This window comes from Triplophysa dalaica, chromosome 17 (genome assembly GCF_015846415.1).
Source record: "Triplophysa dalaica isolate WHDGS20190420 chromosome 17, ASM1584641v1, whole genome shotgun sequence".
Classification (NCBI taxonomy): domain Eukaryota; kingdom Metazoa; phylum Chordata; class Actinopteri; order Cypriniformes; family Nemacheilidae; genus Triplophysa; species Triplophysa dalaica.
The window spans coordinates 15,973,643-15,992,209 of NC_079558.1; the positions used below are offsets into that span (position 1 = coordinate 15,973,643).

Sequence of the window (18,567 nt, forward strand, 5' to 3'; positions counted from 1 at the left end):
GATTCGCGAATGAAATGCAAAATTTATTTTAATCTAAATTTGAGAACTTTAGACCCCTGAGCAAGTCCAGTCCAGTTATTTTTCTTCTTAGACCAGGTGAGACGCTTCCAATGTTCTTTCTGGTTTAGGAGTGGCTTGTTTCTGTGAATGTGACAGCTGTAGCCCTTTTCCTTAAAATGGATAGTTCACCCAAAAACGAAAATTCTGTCATCTTTACTAACCTTCAGATTGTTCCAAACCCTCATAAATGTCTTTGTTCTGCTAAACAAGAAAAAATGCATTTGGATTTTTTTTTTCTTGTTTGAGAATGCATGGGTCTATGGTTTATTTTGGAACGTGCTTGTGATGTGTGGTTGTTGTTCCGTTTACTATGTTAAAGAATAAAAAAACAAGTTCATTGAGAAATACCAGGGGCTCACATATAAAATGTTGCCTAGAACCTTCTTTAATTTGTTTTTATGATAATTTCTCTCAAAAAATGTAAGACTCTCTATCAGATGTGAAATCTATAAATCGCAAATGCTTGTGAAATGGTCCGATTAGTAAAGCAAGAAGTTGTAATTTCATTAACTCTTCTGGTATTGTTTAGTGTAGAGACTGACTGAATATTTCTATCTTAGAATCACTTAGAAATAATTTTTGTTAGGATCTTTTTTGATCCTTTGATATTTTGCATACTACTGAATACAACCAAACTTAAAGGAAAGCCTAAAATTTTTTATTAAACGATATTTGTTAAAATAAACAAAAATAAGTTAAACAAATCAAATGAAACAAGAATGAAAAACCTCATGCATTTAAATGTCCTCTTAAAATAAAGTTGTCCCTGATTTATGGTTAAAATTGTATAAGCAGCAATATATACAATTAGAAGTCCCTACTGAAAAAAAGCCTTTCAAAAAACGTTAAGATAAATGTGTTTATTTGATATTAACTTATAATTACAAGTTTGTTCATTTTGTGGAGTATTTGACAGTAATTTTGCCTCTGCTCAATGCATTGTACAGTGGATGCAAATAAGATTACAAACATGTTACTAAATCATTGAAGTATAAAAAAAAATACTGTTTGCTGAATTTGAAATTCCTATTTGTATTGGACAACGCTCCCCCATAATCCCCAAAATATAACATCAAAAAAGTCTAAAGCACTGTAAACACCTTTAAATGACTCAAAATAAAGCAAAAGCACATTTATAGCACAAAAACATCTAAAAAAACACTCAAACAAGGCAGCTAATTCTGAAATGACACCATCTGTCCGTATGAGAGATACACTGAGAAATCATGGCTCACTATCTAGGCCGACCTCATCAAAAAAAGTGAGCAAGTTTTTTGGCTCAAAGTTGCTTTTATTGGACAGTTCAGGGTTGATCCAGCTTCTGTTTCTGCTGTTTGGCGAGTCTGATAGATGGTGATGAATAGGGCTCAGACTGCTCCTCGAGTGGATACTGGAGGGAGTGTGTGTTTGCAGGCAGTGTGTTGGTGTGTGTGTAGTACTTGTGTCAGTTTTTGGCAGTGGTGTAGAGGTGCTTCCTGCGGACAACCTCGCCTGGACTCTGTACAAGTAGAAAAAACAACAGCTAATAACAGAGATCAAAATCATACGGAGCATGTTGACTTGAAAATCCAAACATGGGTGGTGTTTGCCGCAAGGTTAGAGAGCTGTACAGTAATATCAACTCATTTAATATCAAAGTTATTTATCTTTCCATGTTGAACAAAAATGGGGAGAGCTGACAAAAAATATAACAAAAATATTTGAAGGTCATGAATTATATATGAATCTTCGATCACAGACTTTTTGTGCTTTAAAGCCTCAGTCTCCTCTATCACTGCATGGAAAAGTATGACCGGAGCATTCGTAAAGAGATAATCATTTAATCCCCCTCCTGTCGTTCAAAACTGTTCACTATTGCATATGAGTACCCTAGTGAAAAATAAATATACTAAAATGTATTTGAAATACATTTATTTCATGCTATGTATACTGCAAATCTATTTACATATGTATGAAAATCACTGCGATTGTATTTGTGGGATACTAAATTGGTATACTAAGTCTGATAAATTGGAATAGCAAATTTATACTTAATATACTTTAGAAGTCCAACTAAATATAAATTTAAGTGTATTTGATTGTGTTAAAGTGGAATTATTGCAAGTATGCTTCATTAAAAAAAAAATCATAAAATCCTTATCAAAGGATACATAAAAAAAAGAAACACAGGCTTAATATGAAGAAAAGTGCATTGTGTTTAAATAGTTCTCCAAATGACGTTAAATTTAAGGGTCTCCCGATATGTGTTTTTTCAGGGACGATGTCGATATCGATTATCACAGATCAAATAGAACGATGACTGGTATTTTGAACCGATATATATGTCTGGTGAAAAAAGGAAAAATAGGAATTCAAAATTACGAATAACAAGATTATTAATATGAACGATGTAATTAATCATAAAATTGCCTAATATCGACATTGATAATCGGCCAGGGTGATAATCGGTCGACCCCTAGTTTAATTATAATTTTATATCAGTAAGTCATGTCAGTAAACATGTTAATACATTTAAACTATATTTAGCATGAAATAAATGCATTTTAAATGAACAGTTTTTTTACTAGGGTATTCCTTCATCAACAACTGTAATAAATCTTCAATAGCACATTTTGCACAGTGAGTTGTACCTGTGTGAGAAGATAGGAGAGTCAAAGGGTTCATCTGGTGGAAACACACAGTCATGAATGAGAGGGCTGTCTGAATCTGAGTAAACGTTGCTCAGATCTGTTTCTCTCTCCCAACTGTTTTTGGGAGGAGTACTGGGTGGTGAGGATGCAAAAGGAAGACTGAAGGAAAATGGACGACTGAGGGATGAAATAAAACGCCAACTTGCTGCAAGAAGGGACTGTAGAGGAAAAAAAGAACAAGCATTAATGTTAACGCTCACAGTCACAGATTTGTCTCATGGATAGTGAAAAACAAATCATTCCTGGTAAGCAAGAAACATTTAGTGTGAATGCAGTCACATTTGCAGTTTTTGCACTTGACCACGTGTTCTCAAATGTTCTAGTGGGCATGAAGATCCCAAGTGAACATGTAATTAATGTGCATTAAAGTTAAAATATTTATTGATCTGTTTGGCTGTCGCGGCGGGAAAAATACTTGCAAAATGTGACCATTTGGTCACAGTCTAGAGCCCAGCTTAGATTTTACAAACTGAGGGCCGATTAAATTCTCTTGCTGTTATCGCCAGGGGATATCTGTAAGCTTACTTAATAATATTCCATGAAAGCACATAAATGAAATAAATCTTTTTCTGGATTGAATAGAATTAAAAACTCAATACACACAGAACTGACGCCACACTTACTTGACAGCTATGGAGTAGGAATAGGAAGCTTTCGATGATGTAGAGGGACAGCTGTCGTCGCCATTTGTATCTGCACACAGAGGGTAGAGATAGCAGCTGCGATGCTGTAGCTCGGTCACAGGGCTCTGGTGTCAACATGAGCCATAGTACATACTGAAGCTCTGCTGACAGCGCTGAAAAAGACACACTTTTTTAATCTAAAATATTTTCTACAGCAACTACATAAATATCGACTGCGTTCCTGGTGATCATGCGTACTTTAAATACCTGTGCCATTAAAACACTATTTTTTTTTCAATATCAATCTATAAACATATTGATCACATGGATGGGTATGAACATCTGAGTACTCAAAAAGTAACACGTGAGACGTGAGATCTAATTCTGTTTGACAATTTTTTTTGACAATTCAACACAGTAGTTCTTCCTGCCAAAGGAGATCTTCCTGTCAAACTATCAAATAAATGTGCCATGATCCACCACAGATGGTGCAAGCACATCAGAGCGAAAAACAGTTGGGTAAATCATTTACATTATCCACATATGTCTAATATACCTTGAAACGGACAAACATTTTGACATTTTGAAATTCTCTTGTAATGCCCTTTTACGTTTCCAAATAAAAACAAAATACCTGCTAACTAATGCCATGAACCCACTTGACGTATTTTTTGACAAGAAAAAGTGGACAAAAGCGCATTTTTAGTTTACAAGTGCTGGCAGTGTTTGGTTACAAACAGCAGCCGAACGCCATGACTTTGTCATCAACGTCTGTGCACGAACGCAGCCCATAGAAACAGATAGGCAGCGTAACGGAAGTCTTTTTGAATTACAAACAGAGAGCGTCTTTGCAAAAACTAATCACATATTTAAAAACTATAATACTAATTTCTCAATAGAACTGCAGTCAAAAGTTATTGAAAGTGAAAGTTCAACTTATATTTAAACAAAATAATGCTCCAACCTGAGTTTCGGCAGCCATTAAATTTTTTCAAGCTTGATCCTGCTCGACCAATCACCTCCCTCGCATGTTGTTATGGAAACGACACACTACTCGCATGGCATTGGCTAGCTGTGAAAAGGAGCTTGACGTAGGGCGTTTTTTCAGAAAAGTTGAACATTTTCAACTTAAAAAAAGTATTTTGAAAACACGGTTTACTCCATAGGATTACAATGTAAAACAGACGCTAGCAGCTTCAAAAAAGAAGTCAAGTCTGAACACGGCCTAAGGCACTTCCAAGGCACTTCAGTGGGCCTTTATGGATTTAGGCTGCCTTTGTTTTAATTTCTACATTATATTGTACAAATTACATTGCTGCTACTAAAGATATTCAGCAAAGTGAAGTCAAGTAAGTGTTTGTCTTAAATATTCAATTTTTGTTTATGTGATTAATATTAATTACGCAATGGAAAATGAAAAAGAAGATGCTTGATAGTAATGTACCATTAGTGAATTCAGCAGGCAAGTGACCCTGTCTGAGCTGTTGCCAGTCATCTCCACCTTTAGGAACCTCAATGTTACAGGCCAATTCCAGAATAGACACTCCTAAACTAACAGAAAAGACAAGACATTTTTATTCATATAACACAACTTGTTTAGAGCCACATCTATAAATACAATTTGCAATAGAAACACAAAACGGGCAGACACAACAGAATAATAGAAATATTAGAATTATCAAGACGTAACAGAACTCTCAGATTAGGGTGTTTTACAGCAGACGGACATGGACCATTATGCCATGATGTGGCACTGTTTTTCAATAAAAGTGTTAAGGTAGGCATGGTAACTGTGTTTTCCCACAAAACGCGAGTGAATCGCAAGTGATTAACACGTTAAGTCAATGCAAGACACAATAGGTCATCCTGTGGCGTGATTCGCACCAATTGAGCATTTCGGGCGTTTGACGCACGTAATGTGTGATTTTTTTCGCAAGTTGAAAAATCTGAACTTTGGCGAAAATTTTCGCCTTGTTAACAAATCAGGTAGTAGTGACATGATTATGACGTAGCAAACGGAGGCAACAATGGAGGACAAAATCATCGTTGCTGTATGGTGATAACTGGGGGCTCATTTATCAACAGTGTGTAGAAAAGGTTTATATTTTGTCCTATGAATGAAATTAAGAATGTGTCTAAGAACAAAAAAATCTGTATTTATCAATCGTGGGTAAATGATTCTTACACACACCAGTGAGCAATCATTGTTGATAAATCCCACATTTTCTTAAGCACCATGCTCGTTCACGTTCATTTCCATTCGGAAACGCCCCCAATGAACCAAATATGGTGATGAAACCTTCCTTTATAAATCATGTGAATGTACTCTGTGCTCTGAACACAGCGATGTTTGAAAACGCATTCTTTGCGCAATGGATGATTTTCTCACTATGGATTTATAAATATTTATAGGAGATTTATTTAGCATAAATTAAAATGTTTAGAACAACAATTCCACAGAAAATTTGTAGTTATCAAGCATGTCACTATAGGAGTTTGTGTGTCACACTCAAAATGAGGTGGAAGTGGTGCCATCCTTATCTTGTAAACACACGCATATGTAGGCCTACTGTACCTTTAAGTGGTCTAAACCAATCCCTTTACACAAAAAAAGGATCCACAGCTGGAAGCCCACTGTGGCATGAGTTAAACACTAAACAGCGAAATAAGAAATAATCCGCAAAGCAATCAAGAATAACATATACTAACCTAAATATGTCTGCAGCAGTCCCATACCTCCCTCTTAGCAGCTCAGGGGCCATGTATCTGGGGTCCCCTTCCTGTAAATCATCCTGGTCTCTTCCTTGTTTTTGAGCATCACTATACAGCTTTATCAACAAGCCGAAGTCTCCAAGTTTGAGGCGTCCAGACTTTGTGATAAAAACATTTGCTGGTTTGATGTCCAGGTGGGCAAACCCTTGAGCATGAAGATGCTCGAGTGCTAAGAGAATGTCACACAGGTATGTCCAGGCCCATGCCTCACCTGACACAAAACACACACAAACACTTAAATACTGCAAAGAAAACACTTTCTTTAGAAATGATAAAAACGATACAAGCCTGTAATCATCAACAGGATTTTTTCATAGTGTGCAATATACCAGTATGGGATGGCATTTCTTCAGTTTGAACCAGCAGGTTGTTGCAACAGAGCTCAGTCTGTATGTAGAGACGACCACCCTCCTCCCAGGCTGCGATGAATTCAAGCACATGAGGGTGTGGATACAGTCCCTCATGACTACCAGCCTCCTTTATGCTTCTCGTTCGCTCCCCCTCACTGCGGAAGCGCTGTGCTGAGCGCTTGACGGCATACTGACAGCCATCCAAAAGACTCACAACCTAATAAAGAACAAAGAACAGTATTATTTATTATTATTTACAAACACTGCTGTAGAGAAAATCTCTCATTTAATATTCTATTTAAAACTTGATATGTGTTGTGCATTTTACATAATGGATTGCAGTTTGGTTGTTCCATTTTAGACGCAACGATTTTTGCAAAAGATGGAAGCAACTTAGACAATAATGCATACTGCAGAAATAGCACGAGTGGAAATACTTTTCCGAACTCATCCTAGGATTACGGCCACCGAGTGTTTCTCACCTTAAACACTTCACCGAAAGAGCCTTGTCCAATCAAGCCCAGATTGACGAAGCACTGGTCGAAGAACGACTGTGGTCCAGACGGATCATAAAGTGAGCGAGGAGGTGGTGACTCTGTAAGGGAGCGTGACAAGGGCGTCCACGGGATGGGGCGGTGGGGGAATACTCGACTGAGTGGGAGGCAACCTTTAGACGGGGGTCGTGGTGGTAAAGAATGAGAAAGCGGACGAGGGGACAGGGAGGAAGATGATATTGATGAAGATAAGGGAAGTCTGCGTTTCCTCAGGGAGAAAGACTGCTCGGCATGAGAGAAATGAGTAGGCTGTGGAATGGGAGTGCTGATCGCTGTTGTGTGATGGGAAACCGACATGAGAAATACAGACAATCGGCTTCACTAATGAAATCAAAACAAATCAGATGCTCCTCAATATCCAATAACCTGTAATAGAACACAAGATGCCTCGATGAACATTTAATTTCAAACATAAGAATACAACAAAGCTGGTCGACCAAATGATTTGTAAGAATATTATGGTATTACACGGGTAGTGTCCAAAACTACCTGGCACTGCACAGTCTTACTTTCTGTCTTAGAACCTGGTGCTCATGAACGGCACCTGGTAATACCCTCATAAAAGGGCACTAAATACCTTTCTGGCTCTTTCTCCGACATTACTTCCTTGCTGGTGGAACGATCTTCCAAATGTAACGTTATTCCGGTCAACCACATCTCTCTCAACATTCAAAAACAAATTAAACCAGATGTGACCCTGGAAAACGAAGCCAGTCTTAAGGGTCAATTTTTCGAAATTGAGATTTTACTAGTGGTGGGCCGTTAACGGCGTTAACGCCATTAACGCAGTGAGACTCTTATCGCGCGATAAAAAAAATGTCGCCGTTAATCTATTCTCAAAGTTGGGTTGGGAGCTGGGTCTATACTACGCAAGCTATGATGACTTTCACCTTGATATTTTAGCGCGGATGTATACCAGCTTAACTGCACTGTACGGGGCGAGAACGAGATTTTTCAACTCGCGTGATTCGTGTCATTCGCGGAAGCAGAAGCCGCCTAATCATCTCATAACCAGGGCTTCATTCGCGCGATTCGCGCAGCAAGTAGGTCTATTGGCTCTTTGCATTAACATATAAATCACTCGCGCTTGACACGCCATTCGCGTTTGGTCTGAACACAACATAACGTTACTGTGAAATTACCGCATCAAACGTGACGTGCTAACATGGATGCAGCTATGAAGCCGCCGGGTTTGCTTCAGGGAATATTAATTTTTAAGAAGCTTCCCAATAGAAACATCGACAAGACTAAGGTTGTTTGCACCTTGAGCAATCCGGAATTGGTTTAAAAAAAAAACTTTCTCTCAACAGGTTCTGGTCTAGCTTTAGTTGAAACCAGTAACTTTGTATTGAGATCTAATGTATTATGGCTCCTGTATGACATATCGCTTGTTGCTCCCTCACTCTTTGTAAGTCGCTTTGGATAAAAGCGTCTGCTAAATGACTAAATGTAAATGTACTGTAGGAGCTCTTCCAGTCTCAAGTACCACCTAAACGCAAATCATCCCTTAGCTAATGCGGAAGTAAACACAAGTTCATCTTATTGAACATAATTTAATTTTCATCACCAATTATCATAGTAGAACAGCTTTCTCAAGCAGTTTGTGATGCATTTTGGAAACAGGAGATGAGCCCCTGGTCTAATGCGCCACCTGGCTTGAGAAACCCGTTCTCAAAGACTTACTTTTAGTCATTATTTGGGTAGCACACATATTCTGAATGCCTTCGGCAGAATTCAAATGAGCCATTTTAATCTAGATTAAAAAAATTAATCTATGCCCACCACTAGATTTTACATAATCTGAAAGCAGAATAAATAAGCTTTCTATTGATGTATGAGTTTGTAGAATAGGACAATATCCTGCTGAGATAGAACTCAGGAATCTGAGAGTGCAAAAATATCTAAATATTGAGAAATTCGCCTTTGAAGTTGTTAATCAGGGACACTGTAGCAGGCCATCCACTCACAAAAATAAAGTTTATATATTTAAGGAATTAAAATTTCTAAATATCTTCATGGAACGATTTTTACTTAATATCTTAATGATTTTGGGCATAAAAGAAAAATATAATATATTATAATTCTGACTCATACAATGTATTTTTGTCTTTTACTAAAAATGCTCCCGTGCTACTTACTTTAGACTGGTTTTGTGATCCAGGGTCAATGCTTGACTGGTAAATGTTGACTTATTTCCTCCTATTGACACATCGCTTTATATAAAGTAAATTGTCAATGTCCAAACACAGCAACGTCGTCAAACGTCTTTGTAAACACGTAATACCATAGTACCTTCTGTTAGTGTAGTGCTGTAGAAAACAGCTCACAAAAGTGTAAATGAAACCATTTATCGCTCATCTGTCGCTTTACTCACTTATAATACTTCGCTTCTGGCTGTTGTTAAATTTCGTCGTGTAATTCATCACTTACGTGGAGCATGTTTACTTCTCAAAATCATGATGTCTCGCGCCACGGTCAGATTACGCGCCAGAAGCACATAATGACGTATGCGCAAGGACAGAGTGCATTGTGGTCTAGGGGCGTGCTGTGTAGAGCTGAATGGTGACTGCAACCCCAAAATGGTGAGTAAAACTTTTTTAACGGGGTGAAATGCGCGTCGTTTATTATTTAATGTTCCTGTTTCGGTCACTTTGTTATGCTGTTATAAGTCACTGGTCTGAGAACAGCTGATAGAGGCGTCGCTTTTCCACTAGTTTCTTTTGTTTATTGCATTGAGCCTTGTGTCCGTGGCTGCGTCCCAATTCGCCTACGTTACTTATATCATGGACTAAAAGTATGTACTCTATGTGTAATGGAAGAGTATATGCATTTTAGAGTGTATCAAAACAATGTGCACGCACTGGGACTACTAGGCTGCTAACAGGAAGCGGAAGTGGCCGTTGTTGCCTGGACAACATTGTGGCCATTAAAGGGACAGTTCACCAAAAAATTTAAATGATGTCATCATTTACTCACCCTCAGGTTGTTATAAGCCTCAATAAATTTATTTGTTCTGTTATTTTTAATGTAATTTTAACATTAATGTAATGTTTACTGTAAACTTGCATTTAGTTTATTGCATCTATTGTTTACTTAATGTAATTTAGTGATGTATCAGTTATATAATTTATGAATGCAGTGGAGCGTCACTAAAATCTGCCTACTTGGTGAGTTGTGGGTAATATTAGCCATTAGAGTGTGCATCGTTCTACACTTCGAATTTCTACCATCCTGGAATCTTTGGAATACTCTTTTTCAACATACTACGATATGGGACATACTTATACTACTTTCGAATATGCGGATTGGGACGCAGCAAATATTTATTTTTGAAGTAGTTCCATAAATTATTTCTGGGTTGAAGTGGGAATAGAGGGTATGCATTGATGTCACTTTCCCACGTGAACATGCAATTATTCGCCGAAATTACAAGCAGCTGGACTCGACGGTGATCCCTACGACTAATAAAGGAATCAGGGGCATGTTCAAGCTCAAACCGGTGCTTAAAGTTTCGCTACGTTTTCCGGGTTGAACGAGATGTTTGCTGGAAACGGTTTGCAACGCTGTGCAGAGGGGTTTGAGATACGTTTTCTCTTTTTTGTTGGGTGTGTAAAGAATGTCAGCCCAATCGGCAGCATCATGTATATAACCCACGCTGTATTAAAGAGATCACTCGCACAATGGGTCCAAGGAGAGTCATTCAAATGTGTCTGCTGCAGCTATTGAACTATTGAGATATTAGAAAAGAGGTTATTTTGCAGTATGCAACACGTTTTTGTACCAATTTCATCAGCCTTCGAAAATTCTTCAAAAAGAACACAAAGAATGACCATTTCAGCTGCCATAGTTCAACTCTTGCGTCATCACAACAGGGTGTTCAACCGCACCACCTTTTAAAAAACGTCTTGCAACGTTTTGTCGGGGCTGAATGCAGCCCAGGTGTTCCTGGACACAGAAATATTTTTTTACCACATACGGGGCCACGTACCGGCGTGCTCACGTGGTGTTCATGTGGTAGTGACGACACGTCCATACCCTCAATTGTCGAATTTGTACGACAATTCTCACCTCAACCCGTAAATATTTATGGAATGGAGCTCTATTAATGTTAGCAGATACTTTAAATTTTTCACCCTTGTAATGTTTCACCCTAGAATTCAAATTTGCTTATTTACTCACCCCCCCGCCATCCTTGGTGTAGGTAATTCAAAATGCACATATTGTCCTCTTATAATTATAAGGTGCAATCTGACATTTTGGTCAAAATTGAGGTAATCACATATTCTTTTTCTTTTTTTAGGGATGCACCGATATGTAAATTTTGGCCGATAACTTTATTTAGTATTGGAAGCTGATATCTGATATACAGTCTCTAAATATATTATAAAATTCCCCAAGACTGAAACATACGTCAAAAAGTGGACAACTGCTTTTATTTGAAAAACTTCACTGCAGAAAACAAGATAGCCATTAGTTCTCTTTATTTCCCTGAAAATTATGTACCAAGCCTACTGTACACTAGTTAATGATTCTTTAACTTTCAAACTTTTCTGCTATATTTAATAAACAACTTATAGATGTTTTTTCCAGAAAAAATTCGCAATATCCACATGTCTGAGGCGCGACCTTACATTTCGCATAATCGTTAAAATATAGACACGCATGCCCAAATAAGGAGCGACACAGTTGCGATGTGCATGCACTTTTTTTTCAGGTGCTTCGGCGCCGCATCAAGATGAAAATGTATCAACTTTTTAGAAATCTTCAAGCGCATCGCAGGTCATGTGACAAGAAACAACGAATGGCTTCAGCCTTTTCGCATATAAACATTGTATCAGCAATATTTTGAGAATAGCAGTAAGTGATCACGACAGAAAGACAGTACTGTTCTGCATTTTAACTGTGAGCAGGGTGCAGATGAAGTAGTTCAACCAGAGGAAATGATTTAAGATTCATCGGCTATAATATATCGGCCTAAGTTTTATTATTATTTATTTATTAAATGAACATGAAATTATGTTTCGTAACAAATTTTCTTATGGAGAATTCTCCCAGAAAAGCATGCCCACGCGGCAATCAGCATGAGCGAGATGAAAGAGCACGCCAAAGCGTCAACCATGGAGAGTCTGAGAAAGTCAAAGTCAAAGTCTGCTTTATTGTTAAGTACATACATAGAGGATTGAAATTGCGTTAATCTCAAACCCATGGTGCATACAAATAACACTAACTAATAAATTAAAAATATATAAAAAAATACAGATTAAACATATATGATAAATACAACTATTACAAGTAGGGATATTTAAAAAAAGAAGATAGGTAATGGCAGATAGAGTGCAAACCAGTGAAATATACAATAATGCAGACGTAAGGAGGTGCAAAGAGCTTATTAGTCTGTTTAAAGTTAAAAAAGAGAGCAGGCTTTGTGTAACCTGTCAGAAGAGGTAGTTGAAGAGGGGCAGACAGATGCTGAATGAGGTAGTGAGCAGTCCAAGACTGCATAAGTAACTTGTGCGGGTCAGTGTATGTTGTGGGTGGAGGGGTATGTGGGGAGTCGCAGGGCTTTGCGGTTGAGAGGGGTTCCATAAATGTCCTGGAGAGGGGGGACACACATGATCTTCTCACCTGCTCTCACTATGCGTTGGAGGGTCTTGCGGCAGGACGCATTACAGGCTGCATACCACACAGTGATAAAGCCAGTCATAAGGCTCCCGATGGTGCCTCTGTAGAAGGTGCATATGATGGGGGCTCGAGCTCTGGCTCTTCTCAGTTTGCGGAGGAAGTAGAGACGAGGCTGTGTTTTCTAGGCCAGCGCCGCGGTGTCCAGGAGAGATCCTCAGTGATGTGCACCTCCGGGAACTTGATGCTGCTCACTCTCTCCACAGTCCACCATTGACAGTCAGAAGTCAACAACAATCTCCTTCATCTTCTCCACATTCAGAGAGAGATTGTTGTCACTGCACCACCTGGCCATGTGGCTCACCTTGCTCCTGTAGTTTGTCTCATCTCTGTTGCTAATGTCCGCAAACTTGATGAAGAGGTTTGAGTCGTGTGTTGGTGTGCAGTCGTGAGTCAGCAGGGTGTAGTGGAGAGGGCTGAGCACACATCCTTGAGGGGCCCCCGTGTTCATCGTACAGGATGTGTTGGCATCCTGTGGGTCGGCATCATCGGTCGAGCGCTTGGACTGATATGCAAATTGGAAGGGATCCAGGGAGGGGGGAGGACAACCTTGATATTGTGCCTGACTAGTCGTTCAAAGAACTTCATGAGAATAGGAGTAAGTGCAACTGGACGGTAGTCATTGAAGCAGGATGGAGATTACTTTTTTGGAACTGGAATGAGGGTGCTAGCTTTGAAGCATGTGGGGACAACAGCCTGACTCAGCGAGATGAAAGAGCATGCCTATCAATGCCAGTAGTGATCGCTGTACCCGGAGAACTGCAGGTGGGAGGAGTTAACACCACAAACTGCAAGTGGGAGGAGCTTAGGAAGAAAGTAGGCTGGATTTTCACACGGTAATTAAGGATGGCAGGAGGTAGAGAAAGTAATGAAGGCACTATTAAAATTAAACGTTCACCGTAGTTTCACCGAAGTTACGGCCAGCATGGAATGATTGAAAGTTTCAACAATTAAACACTCAGCAATGTAAATGTCTTAACATTTTATATAAAATGAATAATTATGCCTATTCTTGTATTTTAATTTCAGAAACCACAATTTCTCTAAACCAGTGCGAGGACTGCAGTTTCTATTTATGTTACCAATTATTAAACTGATCATTCACTGCTGTTCTGACATTTTGTGCTACCATGAGATTGTGCTGCCCTTTCATGCGAGTTCGTTTTAGGGCTTGAGTTGGGAGAGGAGCTAGTCTTGTATTTTTTTTCAGGCAGACCATCCATGCCCCATCACGGTCGCGTACCCTGTCTCCGATGGGTGGTAGTAGACCGCCCCATAGTGAATCTACGCATCAGCGTACAGAGTATGAGGTGTCAGTCTAGGCATCGGATGGCGACTTCCTGGTATCAGACGCTAAGGATTCACTGTAGCTCCCAGGACGAGTCTCACGTGCAGATGACAGGCATGCTTACCCGAGCCACCGCGAGCCTCAGGTTGCAGTGCACCGCACTGCCTTAGCCACAGTGCTCGTGGCTGGATTCATGGTACCTGGATACGGAGCGCGGTGGCAAGCCGCATGAAGGTGCATGAAGAGCTAACGAAGACCAGCGCAGAGAACCTCTTATTTCGGTATGGAACTGGACTCTGTTACTATTACAGCGCACCTCACTACCCAGTGCGCCCAGTTAAAGCTGCACTGGCTGATCCACGTCCGGCAGCACTCGCCGGTCCCACTGAAACTTTTCAGAGGATCCTGAGGCATTTGGTGTCCTCGACGACAGTCGTGCTGCTCAGGTTGATGCATACGAGACCGCTTCACCATTGGAGTCGTGTTCCTAGGAGAGTGTGGCACAACAGCACAAGGGCATATTTACATCACCTCCCACTGCCGTCGCACCCCAGCCCCTTAGACAGACATGTCATTCCACCGGGCTGGAGTCCCTAATGGGCAGGTCTCGAGGTGCGTCGTGGTGACGACATATGCCTCCCTCCTCCTAGGTTGCTGTGTGCAACGGGCATGCAGTGTCGGGAAACCCCATTCTGTCAGAAAGGGAACAGAAAGGGAACGTCCTGGTTACGTATGTAACCTGAGTTTCCTGATGGAGGGAATGAGATGATGTGTCCTTAATGCCACAACGCTTCGCTGTCTGCTGCAGCAACCTGGAATGCCTCTCAGGTTCCTCAGCCCAAAGGTGAATGAATGGGCACGCCATCTTCCTTTTTACACCTGTATGTACGGGGCGGAGGCTGGCATGCTAAGTTCATTGGCCTTTTAAAAGAACAATCAGAGATGATAGGTTCTCAAGATCAAACCCCATTCTGTTGGTTCGACACAACGTCTCGTTTCCTCCTCATCAGGGAACTGAGGTAACATTCATACTTGAATTTTGAGCCATGTTAGAGGGGTTAAAAAATGTAGAGAAATATGCCAGCATCATAATTTTATTTTGACATAGAGATTGGTATATCTGTTTGTAAATGCGGTTGTCCTTAGCAATCTTTGATGGGTACACCCAAATATTGTCTTGCTTGTCAATATAATACTACTGCACTTAAAACAAAAAATGAAGCAAACCAAGTTAATAAAAATACCCTTATTCATATATATCCCTAATTCAATGGACTTGGTGTCAGCAGAAATAATGTAATGTAATCCTGTAACAAAGTAGTACATTAAAAAGTGTTATTCCACATATGCCAACATCCATACAAGCTGAGCCTGACTGAAAACCTTTTCAGTTAACGTCTCTCTAAACTCCGCCCACAAAAGCTGACTGTTCTCTCAGAAGGTATACTAGGAATGCACAGACATAGCTTGACATTACAAGTTGTTTAGGATAGCGAACTGTGTGCACCCCTCCACTGTGCAATGTCAAAGGATGTCGGGAGTGGCTGGGATTTCGACCGCCTGCTCCCGTCTAAAGTAAAGACGCTTGCGTCCAGAAATTGACTCCCACGCCGCAGATCAGATGTTCTGTCTTTCTCTGACACTTTAAAATGCTTCAAAACACTGCAAACATGTTTGCTGCATTAATAAAGCGTTTGTGTCTCTCTCTCCTTGTGTATGTATTGTAAATGTACTCGGCCATATTTTACTTTTCATTTCGGTTGCCGAACATTCAGTGGATCTCTGTTCATGTTTGACAGACACCGATAGCAAAGATATATCATTTAATGAGTGATGAATTGGTTATTCTAAAAATGTATTCAACATTAAATCAATGTTATCTGGGATACTTATAGAGAGTGGAAATAAGGCCAGAAACTCATGTGCTTCTTTTTTAATTAAACCTCATTCTAAAACTTATAATCAAACTCCACACCGTTTTTACAGGATGTGTTCTTAATGATCCGACATCACAAGACCACAATCTTGACAGATGCCAAAGAATCCACGACTGTCTATGAGCTGAAGCGCATTGTCGAGGGCATCCTGAAGAGATCACCTGAAGAACAAAAACTCTACAAGGTATAAGCTTATCAATGTCTTTCCAGTGTTGATATTTCAGATTTGTCCTGTGTATTTTATCACTGCAAATGTTTTTTTTTTTCAACTTTAATAGCCTATTAGAGCAACATTTATAATTACATTATAAATGTTTTGGGAGACCGTTGTGTGAAATTTGGCATGATTTTTATGTTATATGTGTTTTAGGATGAGCAGCCGTTAGAAGACAGTAAGAAGCTAGGAGACTGTGGCTTCACGAATCAGACAGCTAGACCAGAAGCCCCTGCAACTGTAGGACTGGCCTTTCGTGTCAGCGGTATGTGTCTTACAGAAACATCGAAAATGCTCATAATGAGGCCCACATGAAAGAAGCAAGAAGTAGAAGGTTACAGTGCATTTTATAACAGCTAAAGGGGTTTTAATCATTCTGCTTTGTGTTGTGCCTTACAACACCCCTTAGCTCAGCTTGGGGGGGAGCTAGGTGGGGCATTTAGGTACTGCGGAGGGGATGCAGGTGATCAGCAGAACAAGCGAAAGTGTAATACACTGGCAAACTAAGAGAAGCAATAACAAGCCTGGAACACGATATCCAATGGATTGAACAGCATTTCTGCTATATTCATTTAGCTGTGGCATGCTGCCAATCGCTACTTTAGCCTTTCTGACTGACGCACTGTTTCCCATTCATTCCTAATATATCCTGCCAGTGTTGCTAAGTTAGCAACTCCTTTGCATGAGGTCTTGCTCTTCTGGCAGAGGGATCACCTCTCTCTGCGTCCATTCTGTGAGATGAGCGTCAGGGAGAAACAGCACATTCAGTTCACCGTACTCCGGCCAGCTCGTGAATAAAAGAGTACAAAACAACATTTCCAAATTTAACATTTCCTGTTACTGACTGCTTAAATATAGACACACCTGTTAATAAGCATACTACTTCCACCTGGAATGCCTTCACGGACGAACAGTCAACGAACACATTAGACCTTTAAATATATAAAAGAAATATGAAAGCAAATGTAGTCCAAATATTCTGAACATATTGAGTGACAAAATACCAGATCTGGAAACATCACAGACAACACATCAGTGAAGTTGTGCAGAGGACCTTGAGCTTTACTCCCACACTCCATGATTTCAATGTCTTGCCGTGAACAAACTGCTGAGTTTTTTCAACGACCCAAGGTTTCTACTGATCAAAAATCCTCAAAAGCCTGTGTAGATGCAAGATATTTTCTCTTTTTCCAACTGAAGGAAAATGCACTTACACAGGGGTCGCCAATGCAAGAATTTTACTCGCATTTGTGACTAAAAATAAATGCTTGCGAATTGAAATATGTATTTAGAAGCACATCTGTCATCTTGTCAGAGAGACTACAGAAAAGATGATGCACCATTCATCTTTTTTCTGCCATTAAAATCATCTTACATGTTGTGGATTTATTTGTTTTTTTAGACTGATATAGTTACCATCTGTCATTGTATGGGAAGGTGCTTTGCTAAAATAATACGTTTTCCCTTCTCAGATGAATCATTTGAGCCCCTGCAGGTGGAGCCATTCTCTTGCCCTCCTGAACTTCCTGATGTTATGAAGCCACAGGACTTGAGCACCAACGTGATGAGTAGAGTTGGGGGGACTGACACCACCACGCATCATGACTAAGCAAATACAAATTTGAGGGATTAAAGAAAAAAATTATACCAGTCCTTGACTGCTGTTGAAATAAGTCCATTACAAAAGGTAACATTATTATTGTTTATGTATGCTCTCTCTATTATCTTGACATACATTTCTGTCTCAAGCGACCGACCTCGTTTTGTGTACCAAAGTTTCAAATTTTCTGCTAAATAATATTTTAGGGACACTTTTTATTTAGGAGACTGATTTCATCATTTAAACAAAGAATTGAGATTTAAGGACACAATGAAGCAAGTGTAATGCATATGGTAATATATATTAAAATGCAGTTTATCAGTTTCAGTGTATAAACCTACCTTAGCCTAACATCTTTTGATGAAGAAAGGTTTTTATTCATTCATCTTGTCTGAATACCCTGATCTTTTGTGCATAATTTGTCTTACATTTTTATGAAGATTTTGGTAACCCCTTATTTAAACAGTCCAACAGATTATTAAATGACAGTTTTGCATCAACTGTGTCTGTTCCCTTTTTGTCCTCCTGATTTGTTTATGTATTTCTTCTTGCGCTCTAGTATTTTCCCCCTCAAGTTTTGAAATTATTACGTTTTTGCTTTTCCCCTCTCATTTCGTATACTTACAAATATCCGTGTTTTGTAAATGTATTAAATTTATGTCGTTGCACTCGCAGCTTCGACTCGTTTCTTCTGCCTTGTAGTGGTGATGCAGTGAGAATGTAACGGTACCGAGCCATGAAAACAGGGTGTTGTCATGATACGATTGGATTCGTTTAAATTCAAAACATTTATTCGTTCG

General features: G+C 39.5%; 2 protein-coding genes and 1 long non-coding RNA gene across 5 annotated transcripts; 1 reads left to right on the forward strand and 2 right to left on the reverse strand.

Moving 5' to 3' along the window:
* Positions 1 to 905: 905 nt before the first annotated feature.
* pkmyt1 (protein kinase, membrane associated tyrosine/threonine 1) lies at positions 906 to 9,609 on the reverse strand. Of its 3 annotated transcripts, none has more exons than XM_056770722.1 (8): positions 9,480 to 9,609; positions 6,978 to 7,415; positions 6,475 to 6,712; positions 6,083 to 6,356; positions 4,818 to 4,924; positions 3,374 to 3,546; positions 2,691 to 2,908; positions 906 to 1,558 (listed from the first exon to the last, which is right to left on the reverse strand). In XM_056770722.1, the coding sequence occupies exons 2-8, from the start codon at positions 7,344 to 7,346 to the stop codon at positions 1,285 to 1,287; spliced, it is 1,653 nt and encodes a 550-aa protein (XP_056626700.1). In that variant the 5' UTR covers positions 7,347 to 7,415; positions 9,480 to 9,609; the 3' UTR covers positions 906 to 1,284. The 3 variants fall into 3 exon arrangements, with proteins under 3 accessions (XP_056626700.1, XP_056626699.1, XP_056626698.1); XM_056770721.1 differs by having other exon boundaries at positions 9,424 to 9,559; XM_056770720.1 differs by having other exon boundaries at positions 9,188 to 9,496.
* On the forward strand, positions 9,516 to 18,267 carry LOC130438672 (elongin-B-like). The gene is made up of 4 exons (XM_056770727.1): positions 9,516 to 9,631; positions 16,003 to 16,137; positions 16,324 to 16,432; positions 17,640 to 18,267. Exons 1-4 carry the CDS (start codon positions 9,557 to 9,559, stop codon positions 17,774 to 17,776), a joined length of 456 nt encoding a protein of 151 aa, XP_056626705.1. The 5' UTR covers positions 9,516 to 9,556; the 3' UTR covers positions 17,777 to 18,267.
* Positions 16,451 to 18,537, reverse strand: LOC130438673 (uncharacterized). The gene is made up of 3 exons (XR_008909362.1): positions 18,393 to 18,537; positions 17,032 to 17,099; positions 16,451 to 16,898 (listed from the first exon to the last, which is right to left on the reverse strand). It is a non-coding gene; the product is annotated as an uncharacterized LOC130438673 (long non-coding RNA).
* Positions 18,538 to 18,567: the final 30 nt, after the last annotated feature.